Source organism: Camelus ferus, chromosome 23, assembly GCF_009834535.1.
Source record: "Camelus ferus isolate YT-003-E chromosome 23, BCGSAC_Cfer_1.0, whole genome shotgun sequence".
NCBI classification, from domain to species: Eukaryota; Metazoa; Chordata; class Mammalia; order Artiodactyla; family Camelidae; genus Camelus; species Camelus ferus.
Genome location: NC_045718.1, coordinates 13,565,691 through 13,590,191, shown reverse-complemented (window position 1 = coordinate 13,590,191; position 24,501 = coordinate 13,565,691). Strand labels below are relative to the sequence as shown.

Here is a 24,501-nt window from a genome sequence, read left to right as displayed (position 1 = left end):
GCCAGGCCAAGGGAAGGTCTGACAGTCTAAGGTGCGGCTGGAAATCCTGGAGCCCAAGGGCCCAGTGTCCAACCCATGCCCTTGTTGTCTGGGGGTGGAAACTGAGGTACTAGGGCTCTGATCACGCAGGGGGCCAGAACAATTCGCACGTTCATGGATACATCTGGGACAGTGGTGGGTGCTGGGTGTGGCGTCCCTCTGCTGACAGGGACCCTGCCAGCTGCAATGTGGGGCCAATACAACTGCAGTGGGTGCCCAGGAGGATGGTCCTCCACCCCAGCCTTTGACTGAGCTCTGACCTTAGTCACATACTAAGCCTTGACCCTGGTTACTCTCTGAACCCTGACCCTGGTCACGCTCTGAGCCCTGACCCTGGTCACATACTGAACCCTGATTCTGGTGCCTTATTCTCTGCCCACTGGCCTTTCTTCTTCTTTCCAGAACTTTGTCCAGATCATCAGCAACCTGCTGGTGGAGAACTGGGACAAGTGGCAGGAGGCCCGGCTGGTATGGGCACCAGTCTGGGGCCCTTGGAGTCAGAGTAGCAGGATGAGCACAGGCGTCCCCGGTGCTGCCCTGAGCCCCAGGCCAGATCAGGGTGTGATCTTGGGTTCAAATCCCAGCACGGCCTCTGCCAGTCTTGTGATGTTGAGGAAGCTGCTTATCCTTCTGAGCTCCAGTGTCCCCATCTGTCAGGAGGACTGTGGCTCATCGTGTGAGGCTCAGGACAGGGTGTGAGAAAACATGTTGGCCATGCAGCGCGCATTGGGATAACTGGGACATGGTGGTTCTTTGTCATCTGGAAAGAGCCATCCACCTCGCTTCCTCCCAGAGTGACCTGGAAGCTGTCACTACTCCGGTGCCCAGGGCAGCACCCGGTGTGAGGGCTGTGGAGCCCAGAGACCTCCGCTCTCCTCCCCTCTGGGCTCTGTGTTCTCGTCCGCAAAATGCTGATGGAGTCTCCGAGGTCCCCACTCTGCTCCCTGAGTCAGGTCCAGAGCCCCGTGGTGCTGGGGAGGGAGCGACAGGACCCTGACAAAGAGGGACCAGATGAGAGGAGGAGGCAGGAAGAGGCAGAGGAATGAGAGCATGTGTCTCCGCTGGGGTGCAGGCACCTCCAGTGACACTCAGCTCTGGTGGTTGGCATTCTCGGTGGGGCTCCCCACCGTCTCCGAGGCTCCCTGACCCCCTCCTCTCCCCAGATGGGCCCCAACACCAAGGAGCTATTCCGGCTGGTGGAGGACTTCGTGGACGTCATTGGCTTCTGCATGAAGGACTTGTGGGACACGTACCAGGTGAACAGCCTGGGTAAGCTCACTCCTCGCTCTGCCAACCCCCATGCCCCTGCTCCGCAGTCCTGGGCAGGGCCCTTGGCCTTCAGTTTCCTCATCTTTAAATAGGCAGTGGCCAGACACCCTCTGCGGGACTCCCAGACTCGGTTGTAAGATGATCTTTGTGTTTTCAGGTGCACAGACCTGAGTCTCCTGACGGTGGTCCCATGTGACCCTGGCAAGGGGTCAGCAGGAGGCTGTTAGACCCAGACAAGGTCCTGGAGACCTCATATTGTGGGATATACCAGGACCCCCAGGCCACAGCCAGCCCCTGGCTTGCACCTTCTTGGGGTGGGGCACCACTTCCACGTGTCACCCCCAGTGCTGTCTCTGTTCTGGGACGGCCTTGGAAATTTGAAGGCAGGACTGTGTCGCCCTCCACTCCCAGAAGCGCCTTGTCAGAGGAGCCTCGTCTCCACCCAGCTCTGTGGCATTGACCGTGTCTCTCACCTGGGAAGGCAGCAGTGTTGGCCTTGTAGCAGGTAGAGAGCAGGGCCTGGGCCTGGGCCCTGGGAGGTGAACGGGGCGCACAAGCACCTGCAACAACTGTTATTGCATGGTTACCACCAGTGTCCCCTTAAATAGCTCTCTTGGGCCTCATTTATCAGGTCCTCCTGTTTCAGGGCCCCTCCCCAGACTCTGTCCATTGTGGAGAAGCCAGGAGTGGTCACTGGACCCAGCTGTGGTCCAAACAGCACCTAGGAGGGAGACTGTCACCTCCCTTGTAGAGGGACTTGGACCTCTATTGACACGCCCTGGGTCAGCTGTGCTGCGTTAGCACGTGCCTGGGGACGGGCCTGGGCCGGGACGGATGTTTGCTAAGCTGGAGGTTCCCTGAGCCCTGGCATTGCCTTTCTGTCTTAGAGCTCAGGAGCCCAGAGCTGGGTGAGAGCTGGGGAGACCACTGAGGCCAGGGGAGCCGGAACAGCCATCATCTCACAGCTGGGAGACTCGGGCCTGGGGGTTCAGTGCTGTTGGAGGTCACCTGCAAGTGGGGTCAGCGGTGGCTCCAGGCTGGCTGGGGGGGACTTGCCCTTCCTTCCCTTCCTCGCTGGGCTGCCCGGGCCCTTTTACTATGTGAGCTGGGCGGGGCCAAGAGAGGGGAGGGTTTCTGTGAGGCTGCATGGAAATTGCCGCTGCAGGCTCCCACTGTGGAGGTCGGTTCCCAGGGTGCCCAGCAACACCAATGGCCCCTGAGGGGGTGCTCGGGCCTGGGCTGTGGTCCTCCGACCACCTGCCTCCAGAGGGCCTGTCCACAACCAGTGGACATTCAGGGCCAGCTCTTTGTCACCAAAGGAAGCCCTGGACTCCTCCCCATCACCCCTCATGACCCATCCTACACCCCACACACCCCCACACAACCCCAAACACCCCACCCGGCCTGGACACCCCACACACCGCATACAACCCATACACCCCCATGTACCCCATACACCCCACACACCCCTGTACACCCCATACATCCCACACCCCCAAACATCCCCATGTACCCCATGCACCCCACACACCTGTGCCCCCCCCCCACATCCACATGTTCCCTACAACCTGCTGCTGGAACACTTACCCCAGGAATCCAGGCAGCCTGACCTCTTCCAGGTCTTCATTCAGAGGCCACCTCCTCAGGGAGGATTTCCTGACCACCTATTTGGAAGTACGCCTCCCCAGGGGTCATAACTGCCCTGCAGACCCCAGACCACCTATTTACTTCTCTGCTTGGGTCGCTGTCTGTCTCCCCAGCTACACATCAGCTCTGGGAGAGGGCCTGACTCCCTCTCCTGTGTCTGCATTAGAACCGTTCCAGGCACAAGATTGGTGCTCGGAGCTTGGAGACGTGGGGCATGATGGATTTGCCCACCTGTTCTGTCATTGGTGAGGCGCTCAGCGCCAGAGGGCCCAGGGAGGGGGCCCACCCCTGTCCCCAGGGCCTCTTGCAGGGAAGATGTCCTGGGCCCAAGCTGAGCACACAGGTGCAGGGAGGGCGTGGCCTGTGGGGAAGGGAGGGCGTGGCCAGGCCTGGAGGGGTAAGAGTGTGCAGGCCAGGTGCTGTGTGAGCAAAGGCATGGAGGTGGGATAGGTTGGTGGGTGGGGTTTTGTTGGGGGAAGGCCCCAGCGGTGGAAGAAGGCCAGGTGACAGCCAGACAGGTGGGGCTGTTGTTTCCTATGGCCCCCACTGCACCCCGCACCTAAGGCACCCCCACGCCGTGCAGACCCAGACCCAGGCCGTGGTTGTTGGGTGGAGGGAGCAGAGTGGGCCTGGAATGAACTGGCTCAGAGACAATTGGGACCTCTACCCTGTCCTGTCCTCCCAGGCCAGTCTGCCACTTGGCCCCTGGGATGCCTCGATCAGGGGCAGACACAGCCCACTGGGGCTGGGGTTTTCAGGCACAGCTCAGCTGGGGCATAGTAGGGCTGAGGGTCTTCAGGTGGTCATCTGGGCCCCCGCAGCGGGAGAGTGGGAGGAAAGACTGCAGACGCCACCAGCTGTCTCTGCTCTGGCTTCTCCCCAGACGTGCTGTGTCCCCATCAGTCACTTCCCCATGCCCAGCACCTTCCTTCCCAGGTGCCCCTCAAATCTCTGCCCAACTGTTGTCCCCTTACAGTCCCCAGCCCTGTGATGGGGGTCTCTATCTATCCCTTTTACAGAGCAGAGCCAGGGGGTAGGGCTCAGGCTCCAGCGTCCCAGGCAGGGGCACTGAAGTGGACACCACTCCATGTGGCCACAGAGCTGATGGCAGAATGCACTTCTGGCACCTTCTGGGGCTGGGTCCAGGCCTGGGTTCTCACGGGGGCCGGGGGACTCCTGCTGAAGTGGGGGTGTCATTTAGAGCTTCGAAGGAACCAGGAAGTTGTCCAGCCCCTTGGCCTCATGGGGAGGCTGGCATCAGGCAGCCACATGACCGAGTGGCCCCAAGCGCCCTGCATCCACTCTGAGCCATGAGCACCCCCGTGTGATGGTCCTGTACTCCCTGGCCTGCTCCCAGGCTTCTTGTCACAAAACCTGTCTCTGTCTTTGTCTCCCTCTCTCTGTCTGTCTCTGTTGTCTCTTGTCCACTGCCACCCTCCCCAGTCCTCAGCATCCATAATCTCCTGGTCAGGGGAGCCACGGACATCAGCTTCCCCATGAAGGGCTGGCAGGCCACGGGCGACTGGCCACGGTGCCAGAGTGTTACCGAGTTCGAACTCGTTCTGCTCGCCGCATGACAGGCGACTTTCCTGGGTTTTTATGACCTTGACAGTTTGGAGGAGCACTAGTAAAAGATTTTGTAGGAGGGATTTTCCTGGTGTTCTGCTCATGATTACACCAGGAATGATGAGTTTGGGGGGAGGAAGACCACAGAGGTACGTGCTGTTTTCCTCACATCACATCAAGGGTACACGTGATCAACAGGACTTCAGACTGTTGATGCTAAACTTGACCTCCTTCCTGAGGTTGTGTGTGTCAAGTTTCTCCACTGTACATGGACTTCCCCCCACTTTCCATACTGTCCTCTCCACAGACATCATTACAAGCAGCCCACACTTACGGAGTAAAGAGCTGACATTCCCCTTGAGGGTGGAGTAGTTACATAAATTGTCTGGAATTCTTCTGAACAGGAGATGTATCTCTTTCCCTACTTTATTTATTTACTCAGTCATTTATTTCTATCTGTACGGACTCATGGATACTTACTTTATCTTATGTTTTGTGCTCGAGTCTAATATGACTTCATTTTGTTGCTCAAATTGTTCCAGCTTTGGCCACTGGGGAAGATAATATGTTTTTTTAAGTCTATATTCCATTGAGTTTTATAGGAGCGGTTGTAACCAAAAAAATTCTAATTGATATCGCTTTTCAAAAGAAGATCTTGCTAGAGCATAAGTTAGCAATAAATTAGCTGTGTAGTGCTTTCCAAAAATTCAGCAAAGTATACACGCATAGGTATGTGACCTGAAAACTTCACATTTCCCCTTCTTTCTGTAATGCATGGCCTGATCTAGTTATAGACAACAAACAAATCATCTTGCTCAGGAAAAAAGTACTTGTCCTTGACCTTCTGCTAACTGACTGAGTAGCATCGTACATACACTGGTCGGCTTAACCAGACCAAAAATTGGTACAGCCTAGTCAACCACACGGTGGTACTCCGTTATGTGTAGATAACGTTGGTGATGGATTATTTTTGTTAAAAAGAGTGAAATAGCATGAAGAGAGATAGAATTTAGGGACAATACATGTCAACTAAGAGCCTCTCTTAGTATTTGACATCAGAATTTATTTGGAGACCCTCATGTACCTGATCCCTAACATCAGGCAAGTCCCTGAGCCTGACAGGCGCTTCCTGATCTAATCAAAGATGGTGTCTCGCTACTGGAGCCACGGGGTTTATTTGTAAAGATAAAAATAAAATGGTAACTCCAGAAATGCTTTTAGAAATTTAAATATTATATAAATCCCAGGTGCAAGTACTATGACAAAGTTCACTTTCAATTATCCCAAGTTGTGGACTGATCAGGGGATTGGTAGAATTAAGTACCTACCATTTCTTTGGTTCCTTCACAGCCCTGGCAATCTCAGACACACCAGGAATTCTGTACAGATGAGATCAAGAAAATGAACAGCGAGAGCAGGTGAGAAAAAGAAAACAAGTCAGGAAATGGTAGCAGTGTGTGTGTGAGCCTGTGTGCATGTGTGTCTATGTGTAGATGTGTGTGTCTGTGTCCCTGTGTAAATGTGTGCATGTGAGCCTGTGCGTGAGCCTGTGTGTGAATGTGTGTGTGAGTCTGTGTGTGTAACAGAGATGTGCCTATATCTAGCCCTGCCTGGCTTTGGTAGTGGCAGTGGAGATGCTGGACAAATAGAGGGTGAGGGGACAGTGACAGTGAAAAGAAGGGAGGAGGGGACAGGTGGGGACTAGAATTCAGCTGCTCATCTTTGTTCTGGCTCTGTGGGCAGAGCCACCTCTCTCTTAACCAGCTACGTCCCCAGTCACAGTCCAGAGGCTCACAGCAAAGCGCAGGTCCAGGGGCACTCCTGGCTCCCAGGAAGAGCTCTGGTCCCAGTGCCTGAAATGGCTGTGAGGGCAGAGAAGGGCTCTCCCTCCCTAGAGGGTCACTGGGTTCCTGCCCACGTCTGAGCCCAGTCCTCAGGGAGTGGGGAGGGGCAAAACCAGGGTGGCACAGTCAGATGTTAATGGAAGCAAGCTTGGTTAAAGCATGGATAAAACGCATTTCTAGTGACTTAAGGATCCTTGATAGGCTTGGGGGAGGAGCGATCTTAAAATATTTTAGTAATTGGCCATTTTTAGAATCACACTAAAATCTAGATTTGACTTCCCTTGAAAGTGTGAGACCTGGCCAGTCTCATGCTGACTTCTCCCTTGGGGACTCCGTGCCGGAGCTGAGGGTGGCAGCCTTCTCCTCAGCCAGGAGTCTCTGGTTTCCCACTGTCCCCACACACCTGCTATTGTTCCCATTCTAGTCATGCATTTAAACCTGTGTGGCCTGAGGTAGCATTTTACAAATCCTGTTTTGTGAGGGGGGCGGGGTGGAGGTTAAGAAACAGTCGGGAGAAGCAAGAGAAACAACTACTAAGAGGCTTGTTAAGGGAACCGAGGTGACGGGAGAATCAGCTAAAAGGCTAAAAAAAAAAAGGAAAATGGAGCCTTTTAAAAGTTAGAATCTTTTACATGAATAATAAAGATTAGGTATTGGGAAATACTTCTGACTAAAGATTTCTGAGAAAGAGCTTTGTGGAAATCCAACAGTTACATTTCTGTGGTGCTAAAACACAGCGACACAGAAGGGGCTGGATGTGCTTCATAATGATGGAGTTTGTAAAGGCACACATTTACCACGTTTAATTAGGGCTCAGGAGCATAAGAAACTCTGGAACAACAATTCCCCTTAGTTCGCGCTATTATTATAAAACAAAATCTTTTTCAGTTAGCCAGAAATCAGTTTCCTGTGCTCAGTTCAGCAGTGGATTCAAATCAATTTCTGATTCCATTTCAATTGAAATCAGATTTCAATTTCTGAAAAAAGAAAGAACCCAAGCCCTGGTGTGTATCTTTCCATCTTAAAAAAAAAAAAAAGCAATTAAATTCCATTCCTGGTTATTAGAATTGTAAAAGAAAGAATATAAAAGGGATATCTAAGTAAAACAGCCCAATTTGATTTAAAATATTCCACACATACCCACAAAGCTCTTAAAATTTAATAAAATTAAAATAAAATTTAATAAAATTACTGCAAATGAACTGGAGCCACACGTGGCCAGAGGGGCTGACGGTGAAATCAGCAGGAAATTGCTTATTCAGCCTCTTCAAACTAAAATGAATTGTTTTGATGAATGAGAATTCTCTGATGAATTACCATATGACTTGCCAATAATTTTTTCAATGTCAGGCCGAGAAAGTTTTCATTTGTCTTTTGTTCCGACTACTGGATGCAGCTACTTAAAGATAACGGAAGGTCATGGCTACTGGGACAACACTCCCCATCACGGCTCCCCAGAGGCAGGCAGTGCCTACAGGGAACTCAAGAGAAGAGGGTGGGGTGGGTGAGGCTCTCTTCAAACCTCCAAGTCTCTGCCTGGTTTTTGTTTCCTCTTCATGGTGATGTGTGGCAGCATTTAATGAATCCAACAGGCAACATCTGGATACCAGCAGGGTTGAGTCCAGAGCTCATACATTCTACCTGTTAGCACAAGTGTTGGGTCACCATGTTTGAAACTCTAGGTGCATAGGTCAGGGACAGTGTACGAAAAACTTGAGGCATGACAGTGAGAAGAGGGGTGGCTGCTGGAGCCAGAGTTGGAAAGGGGAACAGAAGGGCTCCTGAGGGCCCCAGCAAGGCCCCCAACTCAAAGCACTATCACAGCCAAAGGTCTAGAGCCAAGAGGGCAACATGCAACCAAGACGTGAAACCCAGATGCCAGACCAGGCACTTTTCGAGGGCTCAGGTGAGCCAGAGCTTGGTGTGGGCACACACGGCATTGAGTGGATCCACTGTGAGCATCCTTTCAGGCTTGACCTTTGAAGGCTGCAACTTCAGCCCCTCTTTAGTGGACATCTGTGGTCTTTCCTGCCCTGTGTCCATTCCTCTCCTCACTTGCAGTCCACCTGCGTTTTGAGAGCCCTGGCTCTCAAGGTGGTTTGTATCCCAAGCCAATTGGAACAAATGGGACTCAGTGCCAAGACTTTTGTTATAACAGTTGGGGAAGGGACATTTTGCTGGGTGTCCCGAGAAGGTAAGACTTGGAAAAGCTATAGCTACTGACAGCCATTTGTTACCATGAGCTTCCCTAGAACCAAAGTGACCCACAGGGAAGATGGGCAGGAGCTCCTAAGAGACCAGCTGAGCCCCACACCCCAAGTACCTGACGTCAAGCTCCCCTATATGAATCCTGAATTCCCATCTTTGCTCCAGTCATTCTGAGCTGGGATTTCATTCTTTGCAACTAAAAAAGTCCCGACTAATGCTTTATCTGGGAGCTGTGGAGTCCTAACAGTGAATCAGGAAACAGTGCTGGACAAAAAGGGGAAGTTAATAGTGAGTTTGAGAGACAGAGGTGAAAACACATGCCTTAGATGAAATGCTGCCATCTCAGCGAGCCTGCCTCTCTGTCAGAGGGAGTCTTTATGGTTTACTCCTTTACAAAACGTGCTCTGCTTTCCGTTAGGCTGATCAAATCACCTTAAACTCATCAGGCTCAACAAGAGACCTGCCTAGGTTAATGAGAAACAACCACTATGAAACATGACATAGCCATCACTTAGCCATGAATTATTTCCCATTTGTTAGAAACAAGGGACTGTTTAACCAGTTTGGTGTTGTGACTAATAAAATATACTGACCAGTAGAAATTTAACAGTTATCATTGTGGGGGAGGGTATCACTCAGTGGTAGAGCACATGCTTGACAAGCACAAGGTCCTGGATTCACCCCCTGTACCTCCATTAAACAAACAAACAAACCTAATTCCTGCCCCCCAAAATTATTAAATAAATAAATATAACTTATTGTATAATAAAACACACTTAAACTGGACTTCAGAACACCATCAAATCTCATTTTTTATTTAGGACTATTACACACTGAATCCAAAGTGATAGGACCATGTCACTCCTCTTCTTAAGTCCCTTTGGTACTTCTGATTGCTTTAACCACCAAGGCTTGTAAGTGCTCCCACCACCTGGCTCCTGCATGCATCTCTAGGCTCAGCCTCATCTCCCACCAGGTGGGTCACCAGTCAGTTTCTGGAACTGACTTACTTTCCCACCTAGCGCATCTTGTGTTCTTCACCATTCCCTAGATATCTCAAATCTTTTTTTTTTTAAGAGACATAAGCTTTTATTTCCTTGTTTCACAAATAAAGCTGGCTGAGTTGGTGGCCAGATATCTGAAATCTTAAGTTAGATCTTCCCAGACAAGATTCACGGTCCTTCTGGAACTCTTTTCTCTCCCCACCCTTGCCATACTTAAGGAACTTTAAGCTGCTTCTTCAAGGTCACCTTTTTAAAAATTAGTTTGTAAGCTCCCCAAGGGCAGGGCTGTGCTTCTTTTGTTCACCATTATATTTTAATTGCCTTGAAAGACATACTTGCTCCAAAAATATTTGTTGAATGAATGAAAACAAATTTAAATGCCTTACAAAATTGTATAAACTGGCAAATTCAGGCAATTGGAAATAAGAACAAATAGATCATCTGAAAAGATCAGGATGTGATGGTTAATTTTATGTGTCAGCTTGACTGCGCCCCAGGGTGCCCAGATAGTTGGTTAAACATGACCCTGGCTCTGGCTGTGAGGGTGTTTCTGGGTGAGACTAACATTTAAATCAGTAGATTGAGTGAAGCAGATTGCCCTCCCCTATATGGGTGGCTTCATCCCGTCTGTTGAAGGCCTGAATAGAAGAAGAAGAATGAGTGAGGGAGAATTGCTCTCTCTGTCTGTTTGCAACCAGGGGCACCAGGCTTCTCCTGCTTTTGGACTGACTAGGACTGGAGTTACTCCATCAGCTCTCCTGGGTCTCCAGCTCACCAATGGCAGAACTTGGGACTTCTCAGCATTCCTAATGGCCTGAGTCAATCCCTTATGATAGGCAGATAGGTAGATAGGTAGATAGATAGGTAGATAGATAGATTGATAGATAGATAGATAGATAGATAGATAGATAGATAGATAGATAGATGTCTCTAGAGAACTCTAAGACATAGGGGAAGCCTGTTACCTTATAAATTAATTGCAGTGATGGTGAAATTGTCCCATAAACTTTCTGTTCACGAGGGAAATGGTGCTGTGCTCTTTCTCTCTAGTTGGGTGGGACCTCTGGGCCATTGTGAATGTTGATGGTGATGGATATCAGGGATGAGGCCTCATGGTCATCAGTGAATCTTGCTTTGGAGACAGGAATGTGGCTGGAATGATGATAAAAACAGGATCCAGCTCCCAAGAGGTGGGATGAAGAGCTGGCAAGAAGCAAGGAAAAGGGCAGCCAGGCTGGGCTTAGGGGCCGGCTTTGTCCTGGAAGGAACTGGAGAGAAAGCCAGGACCCAGGCAGGAGACAATTAAGGCCAACTGTGACACAGGCTGGGGCTCTAATTAAAAGCTTATGAAGGAGCACAGCTATGACAACATCAGAGCTCCCCGGTATGGAGATCAGTTCTCAATCTCCTACCAAGTTGGGATTCCATGGTTTCGGATTTGGACACAGCAGAGCATCTGGGAGCAAGTCACAGCAGGACCAGGGACTGACAGACGCTGAAGGGCAAAGGGACGTGCATTAGATTACAGACTTTAGCTATATTTCCTGGCCCCATCTCCCTCTACAATATGTAAATACACACACACGTCTCTTGTGGAGAAAATACTGTCTTAACTAAACCCCCGAAGAAATTCACCCCACGTGTGAGCAAGGACGCAGGCAGAGCAAGTGACGCCATGGATAAAGTTCAAAGTTTTGAAGACAAAACAAGCACTTTTTCAACCAAGTTTATTTAAAAGCCTGAACAGACAGCCTTAAGTTGTGACGTATCAAAGGCATTCCTTAAGGGGGCTAAGATAATATGATCCAAGAGCTTTTCTTTCTGATTGTCTAATTTCACACAGAAATAGTTCTTGGAGGAATAAATACCATTTCTCAAAGTGTAGCCTGTGGATGACCTGGAAGGGCTCTTTAGAAAATGTGGCTTCCTGAGTTTTACCCCAAAACTACTGAATCAGAACCTCTGGAAAAGGGGTCAAAACAGGCATTAAACAAATCCTTCAGTTGATTCTGATGTGCAGTAAAGTTGTGCATAACAATGTGCCTACGGACATAAACATGGTCATTCATCTGCCTCCCAAAGATCAGGTGCCTACAAGCGAATCCTGGCAGCCCCTGGTTTTCATTGATTCTTGAATTAATTTCTAATCACTGCCTTTAGTGCATAGATTTGGGATTGTTGGTTCGAGTGAGAACCATATGCTTTAAAACCAGACTTGTGGGAAGCAGAGTTGTCATCCTATTGTGAACGTTTAGGAGTAAGACATATATATTCACCAAGTGAGAAGTTCAACCTCCTGCCTGAGCTGGAAACCGCACTGACTCATCGTCAAGTTCTTGGACAAGTTCTTGGTCCTCATCTGCAGTGAGCCTTGCAGAAGAGATGGCTGGTGGGCTTACCAGTCTTTCTCAGTGGAGGGCACTTTCACCCTCCAGGAGACATCTGGTGACGCCTGCAGGAATATTTGGTTACCGTAACTGGAGGAAGGCATCGCAACTAGAGTAAAACAGGCATCAGGTGGGTAGAGGCCAGGGATGCTGCTACCCATCCCATGATGCAAACGACAGCAAAGAATTATAGATCCAGAATGTCTGCACTACTGCTATTGAGAAACCTCCAGGGTGAAGGGTGGTTCACCCGTAAGGAGTGAACCCATAAAGAGTGATTGATCCGGTAGATGGACAATAGACCTTTCCACACTGGAAAGCCAGGGGTGCGGTGGGACAAGAAAGTGGAGTCAGGCATCCAGACACTCCCAGAATGATGTCATGAGCTCTCGTTTGCAGGTTCATTTCCCCCACTGAATAGTGAACTCCTTTAGGACAGTTTACTTCATCTCCAAGTGAATTTTGTTCATCATTGGCTAACTGTTTATTCTTTCAGAAAATTATTTATTGTTTGCCCATTTTATGTTACAGGCTAGAAATTCAATCACAAACTTGCCCCATAGCTCATAATCTAGAAACTCTCGTTGAATGATTTGCCCATTAAATTTGAGAATTTTTGCTGTGTAAGAATATATGATGAGTCAGGTGCTATAGGGCTGTTGGATTTTATTATGTAGTGACACAGATGTTTATGGTGTAGAAAATGCAAGTAAATAAATACTGATCCAATGAGAGCCTACAGACAAACAAGCAAAACTGGGAATCCCTATTTTAAGAGTCCAGGGAAGTGTCTCAAATCGATGTGTGAGCAGGTGCTAGGAGTGAGTCCAGGACCAGTGGCGCCTGCTGTTTATCGAGCTCTTACCTTCACCCTCACTCCCCCACCCCCACCCAAGGAAGCATAGCCCCAGGCAGCTTAAAATATGACATCCCGAGCGGCAGATACAGACCTGGTCACAGCTTCTGAGAGACCTTCCCAATGTCTAGGGCCATGGGCATGAACACAGGAGGGCAGTATGCATGCGAAGGCAGGACAGGGGACGGAGCGTAAGGGTAGAGAGGGTTGGCTGGGGGAAGAGAGGAAGAGTGAGCCCAGCCCTGTGGAAGGACACCTGATTAACTCTCAGAATCAATTTTCTCCTTTTTCTTTCTAGAACCAAACTCCCCAAATTTTAGCGAGGCAATGGCTACCCAGATAAAAGATTTTACTCCCTCACCTCCCTGGCCACAGATGTGGCCCTATGAACAGACGCTGGCCAGTAAGATGTGGCTGAAAATAACATGTACAGCTTTGGGTTACGTTGTCAAAGGAAGCTGTTGGCCCTGGGTTGTGGTTTCAGTGTTGGTTTTCCCCCCAAAATTCACCTGTTAAAACCCTAAACCCAGGTGTGATACTAGGAGGTGGAACCTTTGGGAGGTAATTACGTTTAAAGAAGGTCGTGAAGGTGGGGCCCCATGACAGAATTAGGGCCTTTATAAGGAGGAAAGAGATCAGAGCTCTGTCCTCTCTCCATCATGTGAGGATGCAGCAGGAAGATGGCCATCCCCAAGCCAGGAAGAGAGGACACTCAGCAGAACCCTATCCCCTGGCATCCTGATCTCCGACTTCCAGCCTCCGGCCTGAGAGAAACAAGTGTCTGTTGTTTAAGGCACCCAGCCCATGGTGTTTTGTTACAGCAGACCGAGCTGACTGACAAGCACTCCGCTTCCTTTTCCGCTCTTCCCGAGGGCTGGCCCACATGTGGTCCTTGGGAGCCAGTTTTGATCCTGCAGATGTGGACAGCACCCCCAAGGGATGGCAGGCAACACGAGAGAAGGGACCTGGGTCTTGGGGTAGCATTGTGGCTCCAGCCAGCACACCACTCTGGATGCCCACCCAGCTCTGACTTTTCTGTAGAAGATAATGACTCTTCCATCTGCTTTAGCCCTCATTTTCATCTCCGTGAAAACAGCCAAACCAATATACTAATGAATAAAAACAAATTGTTTCAAGCTGTAGCTTTAATGAAAATGCACCCAAATCCCAGGTGACCCGCCCCTTGCTGGCCCGGAGACAGTGACCGCTCATCATACCAGAGAAGTCAGCAATGGTTTGCAAATCGCGGTGTAGGGACGGCTGTGTCAGCCAGCCAAAGCGTTCTTCACAAACTTGGAAGGGCTCTGACCGCCATCATTTTCCCCAGATGATCCTGATGTGCGGTTCCTGGACCACGTTGCTGGTCTCAGGTGTGTACGGGCCCCTCTCTGCTTTCCACTCCTCGTGGCGCAGGCTGCCCTGGAACATGGCCTCTGCCCTCCTCCTCTGGGTTGGCATCTGCTGGGGTTCTTCCCTCTGGCTCATCGTCTTTGGCTCTCTCCCCACTCCTCAGCAAGTCCGCAGCTTCCCCAGGGGTAGGATCACCGCCCCTCCAAATATGAGGCCCCAGTCCCCCCAGCTTCAGCCCAGACAAGCTCTCGCCAGAGCAGTCTCCCCTCCAGGAAGAGGACTGGGACATGGGGAGAGAGTGGGCGATGTCCTGCCCTGCAATGGTGACGGAGAGCCAGCCAGCCTAGTTTATAAGCCCCAGAGAGCCAAAGCCAGCTGGCTGGGGAAGGCAGCCCCCAGGGGGTGGGGGTTTCCTGTGGTGCCAGGCACATGCTGCAGGCATGGCAAAGGTCCCAGTGCCATCCCTCAGGAAATGCGCTACCACCCATGGAAAGCTGAACCCTGGAGAGTTCTTGATCACTTCCCTAAATTACTCCAGGGTATTTCTTGGAGATGCCCTGGTGAAGATCCCCAGGGAAACCCTCCAAGTCACTGGTCTCCTCAGAATCCCCTGGAGGGTTTGTTACCACCCGGATTGCTGGGCCCCCACTCCAGGGTTTCCCAGTCACTACTCCTGGGGTGGAGCCTGAGAATGTTTGTGTCTGACAAGTTCTAGGTAATGCCAAGTATGCTCGTCCAGGGGCCACACTCAGAACCACCGCTCTCAGTGCCTGATGCCTCAGGGGGAGAAGGTAGCTGTGGAAACTCCTCTATGCAGCTCATGTAGCTTAGGCTGAGTAATTCTCTGCAAGTTTCAAAAAAAAAAAAAAAAAAAAAAAAAAACAGGCAAAGGAGCAGGAAGGGAACTGAGAACAGGAGAGGACATCACAGACTAGGGAATCCCACAGACCTCTTGGATCTGATTCTGTCCTATCCTGGCTGTGTGACCAGTATCGCTGAAGCTTCATATTTTTTTCTGTGAAAATGAGGATACAGGGGAGAGGGGATAGCTCAGTGGTAGAGCGTGTGCTTAGCATGCAGAGGTTCTGGGTTCAATCCCCCAGCACCTCCATTAAAATAAATAAACCTAATTACTTCCCCTCCTTAAAAATAAAAAATAATCATCATAATTAAAAATAAAAAATATTTTTTGAAACATGGGGATACAATACCCGTTTAATAGGATTGTTGAGACAACTGAGTGACGCAGTGTCTAGGAGGCTCGCAACCATGCGGGACTCAGGTACACAGGTGGCCACCGGAGGAAGGTATTTAAGCCACTCCCGTTTCCCACAGTGTTCTCCAGACAGTTTTATGACATTATTTTTAAAATCCCGAGGCACTAGACCCCAGGTATGGATTGACCCCTTTCTTATTTCTGAGTCTCAAAGTGAGGGGAAAGGCTTACCTTTTTAATTTACACCGTAACAGTCTCTAGACATTACTTTCCACTTAATACTTGATGTGATCAATTCCTCCACCAGACAGAATTAATTCCATTTTCTCTAAAATTACCTACAAAGGTTGTATTTTCCAGGAGGGTGTGCTTATAACTTCTGTGATTTACACCAGCAGCTTGCTCGCCGGGTGGGAGTTTTAGTGATCCTCTCCAGCAAAAGAGTGAGAGGAAGAGAAGTAGCTGAAGTCTATAAAATTCTAGCCTCAATCCTCCCCAAAAGCTTCAAGCGACCTGTCAGCACTCACCCCGCAAATAAACCACTGAAGCAGGGGGCTCAGGCCCCTGCCCCTGCTGAGCGCCCAGCTCCTGTCCATAGAACCTCTTAGTAATCAATCACACCTCCCTTTTTTTCTTTTCAGTCTAAATTAATCTTTTAAAATCTCATTTATTCTTTTACATTCTTTTTTTTTTGCACTTTTTAAAAATTGATGTATAGTCAGTTTACAATGTTGTGTCAAGTTCTGGTGTACAGCATCATGTTTCAGTCATACACATACATACATTTGCTTTCATATTCCTTTTCATTATAGGCTGTTACAAGGTATTAAGTATAGTTCCCTGTGCTATGCAGTAGGACCTTCCTTATTGTTTGTCTGTGTTATAATAGCATTTAGTGTCTGCAAATCTCAAACTCCCACCCCCTTTATCCTCTGGTTACCGTAAGTCTATTCTCTATGTTTGTCTCTTTCTATTTTGTAAATATGTGTCTTTTCTTTTTTTTTTTTTTTTTTTTTAGATTCCACATATAAGCAGTATATCATATGGTATTTTTCTTTCTCTTTCTGGCTTACTTCACTTAGAATGATGATTTTCAGGTCCATCCATCTTGCTGCATTATTTCATTCTTTTTTATGGCTAAGTAGTATTCTATTGCGTGTGTGCGTGTGCGTGTGTGTGTGTATTTGTGTGTATATATGCACACATACCACATCTCCTTTATCTGTTCATCTGTCAATGGACATTTGGGTTGCTTCCACGTCTTGGCTATTGTAAATAGTGCTGCTGTGAACGTTGTGGTGCACATGTATTTTCAAATTATATTTTTCTCTGGATATATGCCCAGGAGTCTCGTTTATTTTTTTAAGAGTTGATTGTGTAATTTATGGACTACCTAAATGTTTTGCTTCTACTTTTTCTTTTCTTTGAAGCCGTATCTTTTTTACATCTTCAAAAAACGAATAGAGTGTTTTGTACATATTGGGCTCAATAAATACCATTGTCTGGCTGAATAATGTCTTCTGCCTGCCTTTTCAACATTTTCCTGTTCATAAGCTCAAGAGGAGTCAGAAAAGACAAAAGCAAAGAACACTCCAAAGAGGCAAGTGCTTATTAGCCAGCTCTGATAGATGTGCGGGGAGGGACTTACTTACAAAGCCAGAGAGGTGAGTGCTAGTGGCTTGGTAACCCTATCAAAGAATTTCCAAAACTAAACCATTCAGGTTCTTCTCTTCCCATCATCACTGGGGTGGGGCTCGGTGGTTTCACAGCCCCTCTCAATTATTTTACCTAATGACCTTCCCATACTGGTCATCAACTAGTTTAGCAAACCTTTTTCTCCAGAGCAGGGCCCTGAGCAATGAGTCAGTGCCCTGCAGAGGTGACCAAAGTGGTCAATGAGAGGCACCAGGTGGGAACCCAAGTTGTCCATCAGGGGCAACAGGAGAGCAGAAGTAGTGAGAGGACGTGGCTTGACTGTAAGCATCATCTTTCACAGCCTAACTTCTCCCATCGTTCCCTCTCTCAGTGAATAATAGCACCATCAACCATCTAGTTGATCAAGCCAGAAATCCACCCTAAAAAGCTCCCCATGTTCAATCTAGCATTATGTCCTACCAATGCAATTTTACCTCCTAAATATCTCCCACATCTGTCCATTTCCTGTTATTTCTGCACCATTGTCTCTCCTCTGGAAACTGACAGTCTCCCATCTAGCCTGCCTGCAGCCATGCCTGTCCCCTTCCAATCTCTCCTCCACACTGCAGCAGAGTGGCCTTTCAACAAGCCATCTGATGGTGTTACATCTCTTCTTAGAATCATTCAGTGACTTCCATGTGCTTTTAGGATAAAGGCAAAAGTTCACCTGGCCCTGGATGGTTTGGTCTCTGCCTACCTTTCCAGTCTTACCATTCACACAGTGCTTGATATATACCCTCAATATTTGCTGAGTAGTGAATACACCACATCTAGCCACAGATCAAATGACTAAAGCCATAAATGAATAGAGAAATGAGTATGCCACCTTCCCCTTAGGACTTCGCAAAATAATCTTTTTATCCACCAGTGGATCTTGAAGGGATCTTCATCCATGACAACAGACACAGGGCTCTCATTAAAAGTTAAGTTCTACTGTGTTCCAGTATTCTCGATCTTAATTTGCTTCACTCATCCTACACCTATCTCTCAGCTCCCTTTTCATAACCTATCCTAGTGACAGTTCTATCATCTCATGCATTTATCTTGATACATAATCTTATTTCTCAGGACCTAACCCCGCTGTCTTCTGAATACATTTTAATTCCCTTTTATGGCTCCTGGGCCCCTCCAGTGTTGCCTGTTGCTTGGAGCCATCCTTTCCTTCTTCCCACATGGGCAGCTCTGATCTGGTTTGCCCTAGAATCACAGGATAGACCCACACATAGCCAAAGCCCTGAATTTTTCAGATGTCAGGGCCACCAACCCTAGAGACACTAGTTCAGTATCTCCTGGAAAGATTCTAGAATCTGCATTTTAACTAGCTTTCCTGATAATTTACTGGGCTGCAGTGCAGCAACCCCGGAATTTGCCCAGGAGCCCCTCTGCTGATGCTCTGCTCTCAACTCCATGTGTGCAGGCCAGGATGCCAACTCTTCTATACCAGAGTCTAAAAGGATAGTCTAAAGAAATAGCCATCCGCTGATACAGTATTTCTTAAACAATCAAAGTGTTATTGAACGAAGCTTCATAGATAACATAGCCCAAACTTCAACAAAGGCCAGAATTTTAATAGAAAAAGAAGACAGTAGGACTCTTTCTTCAGGCTCTATGCTCAATGTCATGAGATATATAAATAAGTTTATACTTTAAAACTCTGGTTATCACTCACATAAAAGAATGTCTTATGAAGATCTTAGCATAGAGTCTGGCATAGGATAGGTGATCAATAAATGTTTTTTGAATGAAGAAATGATTCCAAAGGATAGTCCCCCACCAAAAATCACCCTGTCCAATGATAGAATTAATGGATTGCCTTTGAAACCAGGGCTGGAAATGGCCCAGGCAGATGTCCTTACAAGCATCTTCTCATTTTCTATGTTTAGAAATTGAGACCCAAACACCAGCCAACTGAATCCTTTCTGTCTGAGAGTGGAGTTACTGGTTGGTTTCAGTATCTGGGCTTCTACTGAGATGAAATATTAATCAGACCATTGAGCTCTGAAATGATCTCTTTTCGTATATAGAAGTTATTCAAGTACACTTAAAATCCAATGGCTTGCACATTTTACTCTGAATGCCCTACCAATCAATTGTTGGAGTAGCCTTGGTTTGAAGTCAAATGAATGTTTCTTTCATATTTGGAAAGACAAGTGATAATATGTTAAGACTGAAAAAACGGCAAAGTAGCGTGGGCTGCTGACTCTCTCCCCTGGATCTAATCCTGAATGGAGACACCACAGAAAGGCTGAGGTGGGAGGGCCATAAAGCAGAACTCAACAACTAACACAGGAGGAGTGTGGTCTGGAGTCAAAGAGGGCCAGAGCCACTGGATCTCTGCCTTCCTCTTGTTTCCCTTCCCCTCCTTGCATCTGCCTTCAACGATCATTTCATGCAGCAATATTAACCCCACACCTGGGGAAGGTGGAACTGGACAGGTAACCTGAGGGCAATGTCAGTGCCCACCAGAATAGGAAACACAGAGGAACAGGCTGGTTGGCTGGCAGGAGACCAAGTTCTCCCCGTTACCTTTCCTGGGATCAGAAGCACTGGGAGATTCCCTAAGGGGCTGATGATGCTAAAGTAGGGAAACAGGGAGTGGCTGAGCAAGCGTGCAATACAAGGGTCTGTTCACCTGAGGAGAAGCCCCATCGACCAAACCTAAACTAGCCTGGAAAACACAAGCAAGGTTTTCTCACTCCTCCAAGGGAAACATTGGTAGTCAATGCAGTTGAGAGCCCTAACAGAAGACAAACTCAGAGAGAAAAATAAGAGACCTGTTCCCTGGAGGAAGCAAAAGTAATTGTAAAGACAGAACAAGAATTTAAAATCAGCATAATGAATAATTCCCAACTTAAAGAAGGATATTGGACATCTGCAAGAGGAACAAGTGACCATGAAGATAAAGCTATTAAAAACATTGCACACAGAAAAGTATAATTTTCCAGGTAAAGGATTCAATGGGTAAATTAAGTTTCAGAATGGATACAGCTGAAAAGAAAGATTTAATGAGCTGGAAGATCAAGTCAAAGGACTCTCAAGGAAAGCATCAAGAAAGGAAAAAATCAGATAATTGTTAAGAGGTATAGAAAACAAAAGTAAACATGTCACTATCTGCATAACAGGGATCTCTAAAGGAGAGAAACAAACACGGACAAAAAATATTTGAAGAAATTATTTCTGAGAATTTGAAGAAATTATTTCTGAGAATTAGAGAAAGATATAATGTTTAGATTGAAAGGTCTCAACCAGTGCTCAACATTTTAAAAAGGGTAGGGAAAAATACAATTAGATGCATCCTAGTGAAATGTAAGAGTATCAAACGTAAAGGGAACAATCTGAAAGCTTACAGGGAGAACTAGCAGGTGCCCTAAAAGGAATGGGAACCAGACTGCTACCAGGATTCTAGGTAACAGTAAAGAGCTATCTTTAAATTTTTGGAGATAAGGAACTTTGACCCTAAACATTTCTATCCAGCCTTATTATAAATATGAGGACAAAATGAAGATATTATGAAACATACTGGGTCTATGGAAATTTTATACCACAGATTTATGCCTCTTTGCAAGATTTCTTAAGGCATACACTTTAAGAAGGAAAATTAATCCAGAAAGAAGCAATAAGACACGAGAAAGTAAAAAATAAACAAAATAGTAGTATGTGATATATATAACATGGGTAAACCTTGAAAACATTCTGCTTAATGAAAGAAGCTCGTCTAAAAGGCCACATATTAAATGATTCCTTTAACATGAAATGTTCCGAAAAGGAAAATCCACAGAGACAGAAAGTAGATTAGCGTTGGCAGGGGCTGAGGGAGAAGGTGAGGAGCGATTACAAATGGATATGGGGTTTTTTGGGAGGGTGATGAAAATATTTTGGAATAGACAGTGGCAATAGTTGCACAACCTTATGAATCTACTAAAAGGCACTAAATTGCACGCTTTAAAAATAATTTTTAAATAAATGAAAAAACAACATTAGGGAAGTTTAAAAAAAAAATAGCAATGATCAGCCTCCCTCCTCTGCTAAAAATACCTACGCCATTTCAGACTTAAAGCTGCAAACAACAGGAATATGCCAGGACGAGAGAGCAGAGGAAGCTTTTTTCTTACTCATGGGGAAGAAAGACATAAATATACAGAAGCTTTAAGCATTGATAGGGAAAAATAACAATAGGCAGAAATCTAAATAAGGCTTGGAGCAACCACCAGAGAAATAAGAGTTATCCAGTGTAGCTGAATTCAAGCATTTGCATATTCCAGGACATTATTTTTTGAGAAATTACTTTCCTGTTATGTTTTCTCTTTATATTTAGAAAATATATTTTAGCTCTAATTGGGACTCCGACTCCGCGCTATTTCTGCCGTGGCGTGGCTCCAGGAAGGCATCCGCATTTGCTACCGCCGGCGGCGGCAGACCGGCCCACAGCGCCCAGCACCGTCGCTCCCGGCAGCTCGGGGCGCGCACCGCAGGCCGGCGGCCGAGCTCGCGCATCCCGGCCGTCGCTCCTCCACCTGCTCTGCAGACGAGAGAAGGTGAGCGAGTGGAGCTCGAAGTCCAGCCAGTCCTTGGCTTCCAAGCAGGAAAAGCAGGGCGCTGAGGAGCGAGGGCGGGGCGCGCGGCGCAGGCAGCCTCGGTGAGTCCCGGGCCGGCGCCGGCGGGGAGTCAGCAGGAGCCCAGCCAGGCGCCAACACCTAGACCTCGGGGCCGACAGAAGGGGAGCAAAAACAAGGGTGCTGCCAAGACCTGGAAAACAACCACAACTCCAGGGAGGAAACCAAGGCGCAGACCCAAAAAACTAGAGGAGGAAGAAGAGGGCATCTCGCAGGAGTCCTCGGAGGAGGAGCAGTGCCCGCGCCGTCTGCTCCCTCGCCAGGGACCAGTTTCCTTCTGGGGCTAGTAGCTCCGCCCCGCCCCAATGCCCCCACCCCTCCCCCAGGCGCACGCATCACCGCCACCCACCTGCGCGCTCACAGCCGCACCACACCCACACCGGCCGCTGCAGGGCCCTCCGGGCCGAGTGGGAAGCAGTTTTCCTTTGATTTCAATTCCCAGAGACCCCTCTCATCCACACGCCACACCTGCCCTCTGGACAAAGCTGACTTCCCACGTCACCGCTCCCTGCTTTGCTGATCCCCACTCCCTCAGCGGTGGGAACATTGCTGGCTGGGTTCTTGGTCTGGGGGGTCCCTTCTGATCCCTGACTCTTACCCCTGGCTTCCCATTAAGGGGCTTGGGAGGGCTCCCCTGGCCAAAAAAGGGCCCAAGCCCCATCTCCTTCTGACATGGCCCACTCGCACTGTATCAGCAGCAGCAGGTGTCGCTGACACCCATTTTCCTTCCCCACCTTACCTAGTCCTTGCACTAGGTTGGGCAGCTCACTTGGGGGCACAGGAAGGAGGGCAGGAGGGGTCTAAGCCCCCTACTCGCCCTAAGCAGGTTCTAGTCCACCTTGCCCTCACCCTGGAGTCTACTGCAGTGATGGAGATGCAAAGCCACCTTTATCCGGGGAGGCCCAGGGGCCTGGGTTTCCTGTGGCAACCACTTAAGGTGGGCTGGAGCCACTCCTCATCCCCATCTGCTTCCACTCTTGGCCTGTTTCCCTTTCCCTTACATGGGGCGCTAGTAACAAGGAGCTAGCCTTGCCCACTCCCACCCTTCTGCTCCTCCTCACCCCCCAAGGTTCTGGTTTCATCTTTCCTCTGGTCACAAAATACCTCTGGACAGTTGTGCTGTTTTTTGTTCAGTTTCATTCTTAGGCATCCATCATTGCTGCTGCTACCAGCGCTAAACGTTCATCCTCATTGCCTCCTGTTCTGCCTACATTCCCCTCCTCCAAGATGCTCTTGGAGGAAGGGGCCTGGGGCAAAGCAGGCTGGGTTACCGACTACCCCAGTCCCAGGGAAGGTGCGGCCCTGCCCCTAGTATGCTGCAGCAGAGAAAGGAAGGGGGCCTGTTTTGACCGTCAGGTGCAGGGACCACCTTCTCCACCTGTTCTGTCAGGAAGGAGGTAGCCATTATCTGTCCTTGCCTGGGTCCCCCTTCTGGTTTCCTATTTGCAGTTACTTGAATAAAAAAAATCCTTTTCTGGAAAAAAAATATTTTATTTAAATTTATATATGATATATAATTTAATTTTAAAATACTTATGTATAAATATTTTAAGTTACTTCCTATTTATATCTTTACATAAAGTATGTTTATACATGTACTTTGTATTTAAAGTGCATTATTATGTTGTACAATTTTAAAGTTATACTTATAGATAGGTTATATTTTCTACGAAGTTCATACCAAGGTGCATTGATGGAGCATTACAAACTTTCTTTCCAGAGCATTGTGTTTTAATAACATTTTGAAAAGGTGAATGAATGTTTACTACTTCACTGTGGAAAATGGGAAGAAATTAGCTTAATTACCACAGGAAGGACTTAGTGTAGGCATGAGGAAAAGCAGATTAGGGGCAGCCATGAACACAAAGAAATTCCCAATTAACTTTGTTACGTGAATACCTTCACATAAATCATTAAAGACACCACAAAGACACATGGTTTCATGGGTTATTTTGGAATCAAGAATCAATTAGTGGAGATTCCATGATATTGACAATTTTTATGTTTTACAAATGCACTTCCAGTCTGGTTTTGGCAAATATGTAGATCTGAAAGAAATCTGGTCATTTCCTTGAATTCTATCACTTTCACAAGTGGAGTCTGAGAGCCCAGCAGACTGAGATGATAAAGGTCGCACAGCCAGTTACCCGTGCGCTCAGGACTGGCATCCAGTTCTCCTGATGCTATTTCAGCACCCTTTCGGCCATGTGATATTATTACCACACTTGTCTTCTCTTTCACTGCTGTTCTCCTAAGTCTTTATTCAGTTACATGCTCTACATTAAATCCAAATTCAACCCAAATACTTTCCCTTTTCAAGCCTTCTTGCTCAACATCAGTGGTCCCCTGTCGCTCAGAACCTAATCTCACTGGGTAAGGGCTGTATGTCCTCCAATATTTCACTTGATGGAATAGATCTTCAATATATTTAATAACAATATTCATGATATTTGATTACAGTCATGAGGTGTTGTAGGTGTAAATTATGACTTTTACCATTGAAACCATAATTTTTAGAAATGGGAAGAGTGGTGTGGGAAAAATATTCTCACCACTGGTGAAAAATCATGTTTTCACAGGGTTTGCAAACAGGGAAATAAATATCTGTGGTCTTGCTTCATACGTTTTTGCTTTATTTGGCGAAAGCAAAAGGCAGTTTTCTTTGCAATAAAAGTGGCCTTTCGTTTTTGCCAATGCTTCACATCCATTTTTGCCAAGCAACAAGCTGTTTTCCCAGGAGAAAACAGCTCAAGCTGAAATAAAAGTGAAGCACAATTTATAAAATTTCCTTCTTTGAAAACAAAAAT

General features: G+C 47.6%; 1 protein-coding gene across 1 annotated transcript; it reads left to right on the top strand.

Moving 5' to 3' along the window:
• Positions 1-153: 153 nt before the first annotated feature.
• Positions 154-22,334, top strand: LOC116659229. Its single transcript, XM_032466460.1, is given in 5 exon segments — positions 154-174; positions 442-507; positions 1,203-1,308; positions 21,462-21,713; positions 21,716-22,334. Coding segments are annotated over 5 exon segments (711 nt in total). The 3' UTR covers positions 21,982-22,334.
• The last annotated feature ends 2,167 nt before the right edge of the window (positions 22,335-24,501 follow it).